This window comes from Penicillium concentricum, assembly GCF_028827145.1.
Source record: "Penicillium concentricum strain IBT 3081 chromosome Unknown utg000004l_segment0_segment0, whole genome shotgun sequence".
NCBI lineage: Eukaryota > Fungi > Ascomycota > Eurotiomycetes > Eurotiales > Aspergillaceae > Penicillium > Penicillium concentricum.
In genome coordinates this window covers 1,496,436-1,507,722 of record NW_026622757.1, presented here as the reverse complement: position 1 = coordinate 1,507,722, position 11,287 = coordinate 1,496,436, and the positions used below count along the sequence as shown (strand labels likewise).

General features: G+C 44.6%; 3 protein-coding genes across 3 annotated transcripts; 1 reads left to right on the top strand and 2 right to left on the bottom strand.

The window, feature by feature from the left end:
- Positions 1-3,481: 3,481 nt before the first annotated feature.
- On the top strand, positions 3,482-4,312 carry N7517_009524 (alpha/beta fold hydrolase; the record flags this gene model as incomplete). The annotated part of the gene is made up of 1 exon (XM_056727247.1): positions 3,482-4,312. One exon carries the CDS (start codon positions 3,482-3,484, stop codon positions 4,310-4,312), a length of 831 nt encoding a protein of 276 aa, XP_056575819.1.
- Positions 4,313-7,391: 3,079 nt separating this feature from the next.
- Positions 7,392-8,030, bottom strand: N7517_009523 (ATP-grasp domain-containing protein; the record flags this gene model as incomplete). The annotated part of the gene is made up of 1 exon (XM_056727246.1): positions 7,392-8,030. One exon carries the CDS (start codon positions 8,028-8,030, stop codon positions 7,392-7,394), a length of 639 nt encoding a protein of 212 aa, XP_056575818.1.
- A 754-nt stretch (positions 8,031-8,784) lies between these two features.
- Positions 8,785-10,290, bottom strand: N7517_009522 (uncharacterized protein; the record flags this gene model as incomplete). The annotated part of the gene is made up of 2 exons (XM_056727245.1): positions 8,785-9,747; positions 9,802-10,290. 2 exons carry the CDS (start codon positions 10,288-10,290, stop codon positions 8,785-8,787), a joined length of 1,452 nt encoding a protein of 483 aa, XP_056575817.1.
- Between the last annotated feature and the right edge of the window lie 997 nt (positions 10,291-11,287).

Here is an 11,287-nt window from a genome sequence, read left to right as displayed (position 1 = left end):
CGGGCCGAACGGATGGGCTATACATAGTCCCGTATACCACCGACCCACTCAGTCAGATTTTCTCAATCCACTGGCATTTCGCCGCTTGTTGGTTCTTGGTTCGGTGTCTCAGATAGATCCAAAGGATTTCAGGGTTTTTGTCCTTGGTTATACATAAAAGTCGCCTGTACGGGTTGACTTTTTTTTCCCTTTTGCTATCGAGTCTAGGTAATAAGGAGAAAAAGACTTCTAAAAACACATCAAAGACTATCCAAAAAAATACATAACAAAGTTGTATCAACGGCCGAATATTCTTAGTAATTATTAGCAACCAGAGTCGTGATACTATGGGCGCTCAGCCTAAGCACTTTCACGATATTTTACATATTCCAGGAAAGCATCGAATTCATAGGCTCATGAGGGCAGTTCTTAGCGATACAGCTGCATCAGTATCAGCACACACAGGTGTGGCTGGGACATACATGGTAAAAAAAGCCCCATTTTAATGGGATTGTTTCTTTAAGGCCAAAGCACAAGCTTTCTTTTACTCTTCTTTTATTCTTCTGTCACGCTGCATCATGCAATCTTCGTAATTAATTCAACTGTAGCGAAAAAGAAAACTATTCTATTCTACACCATGGAGTGAAAAGAATTCTACATTACTATCTCTAAGAATAAGTTACACAATCCCAATTCTAGAGCGCTCTCATTTTCCTTGATATTCTCGGTAAAACTTCGTATATCCGTTTAAGCCCATCTTTGTAGTGGATTTCTTTTTTTTTTTTTTTTCGGTACCCGCCTTCGACGTCACATCTTCAATTTCAGACCTCTCAAAGGAAGAAAATAATACACAAAGAACTTGAAATTCCCTGTTTAATAGAATATTCACCCAATCTTGAATTCGCTATCGGAGCCTGTTTCGCCGATTTATTCCCTCTCGTATTTTAGATAAGCCCAAGCAAATCCAGTGGACCCTAGATATGCACCTACATACCATATATGTACATGTATCTAACAATCCCGTCCCGTCTCTACAACATAGTTGCACTCCCGGGGGAAATTCCTATCCTGGTGATTTTGTGCTATCTAATACCGGCCCCGGAAATCGCACAGAGTCACTAGTAATCTTGGATGGTGGGCAGGGTAATTTTTTTATTTTTAATTTTGCCATGCTCAGGCACTCGTAACTACTTTATACATAACCCTCGTTATCATGACCTGGGGACGTGCGGGGACTAGACGACGTGTCAGATGCATGGCTTCGGTTCCCTATTCGTGTTCTTGAGAGTACTCGAGTGTGGCTGAAGCTTGTTTTTCGTGTTACTATGTACATGGTGATGCTAAGCGAGCATAACGTTTTCCCTACATCCATATATACATGACTTGATACAGAATGTATCAATAAGGATAGCTTAAATATGTATATGTACATAATCTCACTAAATATAGGCGAAGTCGATAAGCCACATATGTAGTGATTGGATCATGCGACCCATATGATTGTATCTTGGTTCGAACGCCCCATATAGAGTGGATCAAAGCTCGTTTCACTCAAATCAGAACAATCTCCGGAACGTACTCACGGCTTGTTCAAAAGCACGCTAGAGCATATGTGCTTTAGCTTAGTTCCAGATGTCGTCATGTATTGTAAGAAAATGTCTTATATGCCACAGTGGACCCTATAAAGAGGATACTTGAGATTCGATCTCATTGCTTCGCGTCCTAGTGGCTGACCAATGAGTAGGTTTGGGTATCCGAAATTTCTCTGCCTTCTTCGGGTGGCCGGCTATTTTAAACCAACGGTCCCACCATTGAACAACAACATGTCTTACTGCGGCACGCCACTTCATGTTGATACCTTATATATCAGGTATCAACGTTATTGGTGTCCTGATACAAACTTGTTGGGTATCTGAGGAAAGCAGTTCTCCTGTCGATCCCTTGTACGCGCATTTAAGCATTATAGTTACAGAGGCCATGCAATGGCTGATTTTTTTGCACACAGCCTTGTAGAATTGGCTTGAATTTTTGATGAGAAACGGGCCTATTTATTTCAGAACCAAAGTGATAGTGACTACAATATAAATGCATACAGCCCAGTTTCTACTACACGACAAGAGTTGGAGGTAAAACAATTATGCTATCGTTAGAGAGTATATGGCTGGCATACACGGCAGCCACCCAGAAGATCACGGCAGTGCAAGCAGACAGATACATATGACTTGTCTGTTATGCTATTATCCAAGTAACAGCGCTCTCTAAGAGACACGCTAGAATGCGTTTTTCTACTTCTTCGAGATGTATGATGAAATAGAGATGCAAGATCTTGCATCTTACATGATAACTGATCCATCTTCTCCTTCCATCCCGCCATTACATGCAGCACTAAGGAAGCCGCGCGTGCCGTTCTGGAGCTGGAGGCTGCCGTCTAAAAACGGTGAAGTCGTAAGTAACTTCAGCCCCGACGCTGATACTAAGCCTCCTGCACTAGGTGTTTTTTACACTGGAGAAAGTGGATAATTGCCGCGTATACGGAGTACTATTTCTGAGCATTTATGTATGTTGTACAGCTCAGCCGAGAGGGATATGCTCACCTATGCTCGTCTAGTCCAGGCAACAACTCGACAGAACTCTCTCATTGGATACTGCCTGACCGCATTTATCATCACCTTCTCGAAGCATATATGCTAGTATTAATTTCTTTTCTATTTGTAGGAATTGATACTCGCACCCTCCCCTTGGATGCTTGCACCCCTTCAAATTTTATACACCGCTTTTCTACCAATCTCCCGAGGTCGCCATACAATTGTAGCAAGACAGTAGGTACCCGCACTTTGTATGTAAACCACTAACAAAAGTAAGTCAGTCATGTCACATCTCACTTCGTAGGACTCCCTCCCGTATTGTCAACTCCATCAACTCCTCCGCCGTCAGCCACTTATCAAATACTCCGTCACACCTTTATAGAATAAATTAAGGCAGGTAATAGGCAGAATATGCGATTTTTTTTCTAATTAAAATACATATATTTTCACTACGGAATATGTAAACCAGAATCAATGAAGTCGGCAGAATATATGGCATAATATTTGGTCGCACTAAACCAAGAAGGCGGTACTCAAAATTCAGTGCCAGCATCAATTCCCTAATCTAAACTCACGAATGGTTATGATGGAATGCGATATATGTACACTCTGTAGTACTTACTATGGCACGCGATATCACTTTTATGTCAGGAAACATTTAAGACACTCTTTCAAACCCCAATCACATGGTACGCTAGATCCAATATGGGTTAGTGTAAATTTCCGGGGGGGGTTCTATGCAAATTGAGCAAGTTAAGCGGCAACCTGGCAACTTCTTTTCTCTATCTGTTACTTCGCATTAAGCTAGTAACAACACTTTGTAAGCACGCTGAGATGGCGTGATTCTGATTGAATAATTTGTACCTGCTCTGGTTCCTGCTCCTCGTATATTCACAAAATCACTACCCAGCAACAAAATGGAATCTATTCTCTCTGCACATGAAATCGGCGAAGGACTTCCCATATTGATCATTCATGGATGGCAGATGGAGGGGAGAGCCGAGGAGCTAGACTTCGAGCCGATTTTCAACAAAACACCGGGACTTCGCCGGATTTACGTGGACCTTCCAGGAATGGGCACGACACCTGCGAATAATATCAAGGATATGGACGAGATTTACCTTCGTCTGGTGCAATTTATTGATGTTCGACTTGGGAAGTCAAGATTCTTACTTGTCGGCTCATCATGTGGCGGCTACCTTGCACGTGCGATAGCTCAAAAATATATCGAGCAAGTCGATGGTTTACTATTGCGCGTACCGCTTATTGAGCCAAAGGACAGCATGCGTGATCTCGATGATTTCAAACCTTTGGTCGCAAATGACCAACTCATGTCCAACATATCAGCCGAGGATAGGACACTTCTTGGAAACGTTCTCGTTCAAACGCCTGCCTATGTTAAAACTTTAAAGGCAAAATACGAGAAGATTCTCCTTCCAGCGGAAAAAGCAGCAGATAATAAGGTGTTAGATCCAATCCGAGCGGATCCACATCGATATCAGTTATCCTTTTCGCTGGATAATGAAAATGCCAAGTTCTTTGCACCCACACTTGTTGTATGTGGCCGGCAAGACGAGAGCGTAGGCTACCGAGATAGCCTTCGCTTGCTGGAGCTTTACCCACGATCAACCTATGTCATTCTAGATCGTGGTACGCATGGTCTCCCTATCGATGAGACTAGTGTTTTTGAAGCTCTTGTTCGTGATTGGATATTCCGGATTCATGAATGGCGTGGTCGCACGGACTGATAAGAGCTATTCATGTCAATAATCTCTATACAAGCCCCTTGTACCTAGAATGAAAGCGGGGGGTGGCAACGATGGTAATATATCACATCTGGATATAATGGAGTACCTCTTTTGGTCTTTTAAACAAAAGTTTGACATCATTCATTATAATCTCACGTAGATAAACATATCCTCCAAACCTGGCCGCCTTGCTTTTAGTCTCGGCCTCATATGATCCTCTATCTGCGTACTCAGTCTGACGCTCATGCCCGAAACTCAACGATTGAGAGACAATAAAGGATTACTGACCTTCAAGGAATGTTCTCGTACTGGTACAAAAGAACTAAATATCTATATATCATGCTATGACGGGAAAGCTTTTCTAATTTCCATTTCTTCCACGCTCAGATTTCGGCTTCCAAATTGATCTTAGTCTTTCAAGAGACACCGAGCTTGAAGCCGATAACCTACCACTATCCCACCGCTCCCCAAACATGAAAATTTGGGTTTACGGACCTTCTCCTCATGCAGACTGTCAAGCCCAATATAGACCAAGCTTGCATCCTTGTAGTCAAGGTTCCTGGCATGACCACCCTGAGATGTATAGTCGCAATCGTCTGACCAGCGGCACTGTAGCTGCCAGTACTCTGGGTAAGCATCATCCTGAGACATGTCACTTATTTTAATGACACTTTTGCACCTGTGACGCCTTGTCCGAAGATCGAAGCCCAGTCAGCCTTAGTTGAATAGGACCATCTACCAAATGATATAATACGCTGGACTAAGCCCACTTTCTTAAGCTTGTCAAACTGGGCCTGGATCTTGGAGATATTGAGCTCATAGGCTTCTGTGACCTCTGCGAACGCAAAGTGAAGATGGTTATAAACTGCGGTATCAAATGGTAACGTCCATATCGAGACAGTCATGCTCATCATTCCATCTCGAACAGTAAGAAGGGGAAATGCACAAATAACGAATTAAGGTGGATGGAAGCTAGTCAAACGGGGGAAGCGAGCACCTTTTGTATCAATATCCACTAGCGAATTTAGAAAATACTCTCAAGTGTATATATCTAGATAAGAGGACAGTTGACAATCTACCAAACTATCCCCTTGTCGAATCTCAACTTGATAGTGATAGAGCAAGCAGCGGAGAGAAGAAAGGATTGATTTCTCTACGAATAAACACGAAGCTACCTAAATAGGTAACATTAAGCATGCCTGACAAACCAGGCACCGAGCATGTGATCCCACAACAGATACAGCCGGAATATCAACGGACCGTGTGGAGCCACACAAAAGCGGGCTCATATATTGATTAGTCACTTTGTTTGTTGACCTTGGTAAGCCTGGCGTGGACCTTGGCAAATCCTGCTTTTGTCAATATTATACAACTATTTAGAGAGTTACATGCCACCGAAAATACCATACATTGTTGTACTGCCAGATTTCTGTCCTTCTTTATATTCGCAAGGCTTGCTCCACTAATTTAGCGTGATTAGGCAGTTTCCAGGCCGCGATCCACCGTGGGGCATGAGGACCCTCTATCCGTTGCGATCCCCGAGAATTCCTACTCCCTAGTCTCTTTTTCTCGCTATTTCCTAGGCTATCGATGCGAATGCTTGCTATATGCAGCCTCTGCAATGGATCCGTTCCAACGACTTCCCGCCGAACTCGTCAGTCAGATCCTTGGAAATACAGACTTCGTGGGCGTGGACAGCTTAATATGGTATCCCTGCAAGCCAGGGCAGTCTTTCGAGCCAACTCTTGTGCGATCATCCAAGACGTGATCTCATCAAATTCTATTCCATCGTACCCTGAAATCAAAAAGCTAATCTCAAACATTGCCCTTGTTCATGACCCTTCAATTTACTGTACAAGTCTCGACGAGCATATACAACCAACTAATGGAGAACAAAACGCCCTTGAATACGCTTTTCGCCGGCAGACCTCAGATTTGGCTTGTTGCATCCTTCGTATCGCCGCCCAAACCCAGCGTTTGGCATGCATCTGTCTCTTGACTTTAAGGCAAGGATTGGTTACTGCTGTAGGAACCTCGCCGATTCGAGGACAAAAGGCAAATAAGCCTTTCTCTTATCGAATAGTATCGTGTGTACTAGGCAATATGGCAGCTTGAGTGCTATTCTAACCTTCGAAAAGCTGTGGATCGGCGAGCTTCATCATCAACCAATAGCACCGAAAGCCCTTCGACTGGTCCAGACTGGATATGGTCGAGGGAATCAATCAATAAACTTGATGCATATACTACGTTGAATGAAATACTTGACTTTAAGACCGAACAAATCTGGACTGTGGCGTCGGTATTAGTGGAATTGGGAGCTCCTTTAGCCTTGCCTTCTACTGGAGAATCGCTAGAGCTAGAGCAGCGGTCCACGGTCGTCTAGGAGTTGGCACCAAACACATCGATACCATTCTTTTCGTCCTTTAAAGTCGCTCGGTCGATTGTGAAGGACCACTCTCCGCTCTAGTGTCCATCACAAACGCCCACCAAAGATCCAGTGACGCAGGCTTGGCATTTGACTACACCATATTGCCATAGGCCCTCCGGACAGACGATGTCATTTCGAACAATACGTCATGTGGCTTTGCGTGGTCACTCTCGCCGGCGTCCATCTGCTACAATGGAAGATATCTCACCTTATCGACGACCTGGGGTATTTTTATGGGACAAATGGCGAATGTACTCCACTGGACTAGTGCCGAACGTATCCCGGGAAAGAAAACCTGATCCGGGTGGAGATTTTTTTGAACGCAATCATGAACCGGTCATTGGAGATGATCTCATGCCGGATTGGTTGGGAATTGCTGTCGGACCCATGAATTTGGAGCTATTTGGACTCATTTTGGTGCCGACTAGAAGGTGAGAGAGATAACTTAGGCAGGCAGCTATGCATGGATTAGTGAGACATGAAGACAAACTGGTCCACAGTCATGGGAGTGCTTATCTTTAACTCTGCCTCTCAATGCAAAGGGAATTTGGAACCATCTACGAGGTCCATTACTATCAAAATACCCGTGGGTGAATCTATCGGCTCGATTTGATGCGGGAATGGAGTTGATAACAATCAATTGCTTAGATACTATTTCAACAAGAGAGAAAGCATGTCTTGAAGGCCCTCCATTTCGAGATAAAGGCAAGGCTCAATGGCCTCAATCTCCATCAAGATGAAGGCGCTTTCGTCGGTCACCAAACCATCGATACGCACATACCCCATCTCACCCGTTGATCCCTTCCCGAACCACATTCTAAGGGTGTCGAAAATAGCATTCACCATTGATAATGTTCTCTCCTCGATTGCATCGATAGTTTTAGGACTAATCATGCCACCGAATTGAGGCTGGCAGCGGAATTCACCGCTTTTAGGGACTTTCAAAAAAACGTGAGAAAGGTGTTCCCCGATGAAAACAAAGGAATATTCGCCTGTGGCGATGGCCGGTTCGAATCGTTGTATGACTAACGAGCTTTGTAGATCGCCCTTCGTGCATGAATCTAGATATGCGGTATCGTCATTTGATAGTGCTGAGATATCTGAAATGAGTCGGGTATTGTTGGAGGACGCAGAGATAGACGGTTTGAGCACAATAGAGCCGGATGATTGAAACATCTGTATTCGTTGTTGCAGCACAGACGCGGACGAAAATTGCTCTGCATCGATGATTTTGGTCGTGGGTATATCGAACCCAGCTCGTTGCATATCAAGGAGATAATTCTTGTCCATGTTCCATTGGACTAGGTCGATATGATTCATTATGCAGGGGGGTTGCCCCATCTTGATTTACTTTGATTGCTTTTTTGGCTGTTTCCAGAAATTCCCGAAAGGCAACAGGATGTTGAATGTAATCCTCGGCCCAGAGAAAAGTCACTAGGTCACTGTCCAGGATGGTGGTGATGATGTCTTCGTCTGTCCAGCGTTTGATGGTCACTGAGGCACCCCTTTTCGAGAGTTGAGCCGGTAACATCTCATTCGACCAATCATCGTCAGAAATATATTTCTGGATTATGTGTGGTGGCACGGTAGTCAAAAAAAGTATTCTCTTCATTTTCCTTTATTGTGGATAGGGGCATATCTCAGTCTTCGCACCATAACACGAAATCCTGATGAGCAAAGCTGGAAAATTTTGGCGTTGCTGATTAATGGTATTATACCTGCGAGATTATTTATTACAGCTTATATGTTCTGTAAAACTTAGTTTTCCATGCAAGGACACATGCATGGCTTTCGCACTATGCCCAATGACTGCCCAGGTATCCAAATCCAAACACAACTTTCGTAGCTTACCTCACTCAGAACAATTACTCCTCCAGGGCTCTCGTATTCAATATTAGCAGACATATCTCATCATACAGTTTATGTTTTGTAAGTCTTTGAAAAGGGGATCAGATTGTTGGAATCGATCAGCCAAAAGCTTGCCCTATATTGACTCGACGTCAAGCCATTCTAAACACGAATCAAGGACAAGATTTGATCGGTTCTATAGACAATCATGGGCGTGGAACCCCCTTGCGCAGTCTGCAGTGCCACAGTACCCCAAAAAGCAAGTTCGGCACCAGTCCTCTACAATCGCGTCAATCCCACAAACCCAACACCACAGCGGCGCTGTCCCCTGCTTTTCTGCTTCCTGCGATAACGATTGTCGGAGGTTCTTAGCACCAGAACCAATCAAATAAGTCTCGATCGCTTGATCATTAACAAAAGCAGTGCTGTTGAGCTTGGGAATCCACCGTGCCCAAGAACTGTTCCTTCTAAATGCCGCCATGACGCGGAATTTCTTGGAAAACTCACGGTCGATGGCAATAAAAGCACCTAGCCCGCGTATGATCTCATTTCCGTGACCATTCCTTCCAGAATAGCGATGGATGAACTTCCGGAATGCAACTCCGATCTGCTCACTTCTCGCTGGCCAATCCTCTGCCTCGGCCACGTTCAAAATCCCCAAGGCCTCAATTAACACTGGAGTAGCGATGGGCCTGGTTACCATAGAACGCCAGAATCTGATGGACTGAAGAATCAGTTCCCGCTTATGAAAAGCAAGGTGTCGCATCATCAGGCCATTGAAGTTGATAGCAACGCCGCTTACGCCCATTCCTTTGCCAAACGCAATCATGTCAGGTTGAAGGTTTCCATCTTCGCAATACTCTGCTCTTTGAGAGGCCAAAGGCGCTCCGCATCGTATTGCGGTCATAGCCTCGTCCACGAGAAGACAAATACGTGCTTGATCGCAGCAGGATCGCAGGAGGCGAAAGAACGCGGGAGGAAATACAGTTCCGTTTGAGGCATCCACCAGATCGCATATAACCGCCACACAGCCTTCGGCTTTAGCGGCAATGATCTTGGTCAATAATCTATCCTCGGACGAGAAGTCACTCAGACTTATAAAAACCGACGAAGGACCGGACCCGATAATTCTATATTCCCATTCGTTGGATGAATGGGCCTGCCTTCCTTGTTATTCACTTGCAATCAGCCACGGAACATTGTAGAGACTTACCAGAGGCCCATAAGCACCGCCATAAATTCCCTCCACAATGGCCAACTTTGGCGCCGCAATATGTACATCGGTCCAGCCTAGAAGCTCCCGAACAAACTGTTGGACTTTTTCTGGCTCGGGATCATCCTTGAGCAACGGGGACAATGCGGGATCCTCCACCACCAATGGACACGTTGATGCCGTGTTGAGAATGAGGCTTGCTATAGTTGTTGGTATGAGTACATCGCTCACATGTGCGTGGAATGTGATGGGCCAGTATCCCCCGAAAAAGGATTGGAAACGGTCGGTATACTCGTTCAGAAGAACGTGGTACTGTTGTTCAACTCTGGCGGTATTCACGGTGTAGTCCTCCCATACTCGGCGAGTGCGCTCGTCGCTGATCAAGACGCTGTTCGAGTATAAAGTACCCCAAGCATTATGAAGATCGTGATCTAGAGGGGGTTCCACCAAACTGTCGCAATTGGAAGTTGAGCTTATGGTGACAGTCATGATGCAAATATGGAGTAGATGTAAGGAACTTAGCTTGAATCAGGTAACAGAAAAAGAGAGGGAAAGTGAGCAAAACATACTCTCTCGGTTACCCGCTTCCATGGATTCATTGCCTCCATCTCGCTCGATGATCTTCACCCCATTTTGACCAGCTGAGCGACCCAAAAATACCAAGAATGGATACCAGTTACGCGAAATGCAGTGATAATACGGGAAAGTGCACTCCGTAGTCCACATGTTCTACAAAACATAGCCTAGACTTGTCTTTAGCCCGCTGCAACAAAACCCAAAACCAAGATATCTTCCATTCTGCACATGTGATATGTACGCTAAGTCGCGGTCTAGATTTGTGGGTGAACGCACCCTGCATGAACCGGGAGAGGACTTGGCAGCGAAAACGACATTCCTACAGTAGGAATCCTACTTTTGTTGATTTTGTCCTGGAATCCTTTTTTTTTTCGCTGTCCTAGACGGGTATACATAAAAATGATCCGGTCTTATTGTTCTTTTCACAATGGAACTTCAGAATATATCAGGTTCCCCTAGAAACAACGGGAGGTTTTCCAGCTAAACAAATCGATCGCCAAAGTGCCCCACCGAGATCTACATGTCAAATCGTCACCTTGATATGACGAGGCAGCTTGACAGGATTTGGGATATGAGCAAATCCGAGCTTGCGGGGAGTCTGCTTTGTTACATCACAATTTGTTGTACACCGTATGTTCACAGAAAGTGAAGCCTACAAGTTACCGTAACTCGATGACCATCCCCACATTAGGGCTTCAACGCATTGTATTATACCCTTCGTTTGGTAAATTAACAACCTCTGGAACTATGGTAGTATATTCATCAAGGGGGCGAGACAAAAGGGAGAAAAAAACAAGAAAGTTCTGGGTATTGTACAATTCAAACCCTTACTTCGATATTTGCAAAGTATACCGTAAAGTTTTCTCACCGCTGGTAAAGGTGTAGACCAGTAGTTTACGGGTAGAATCTC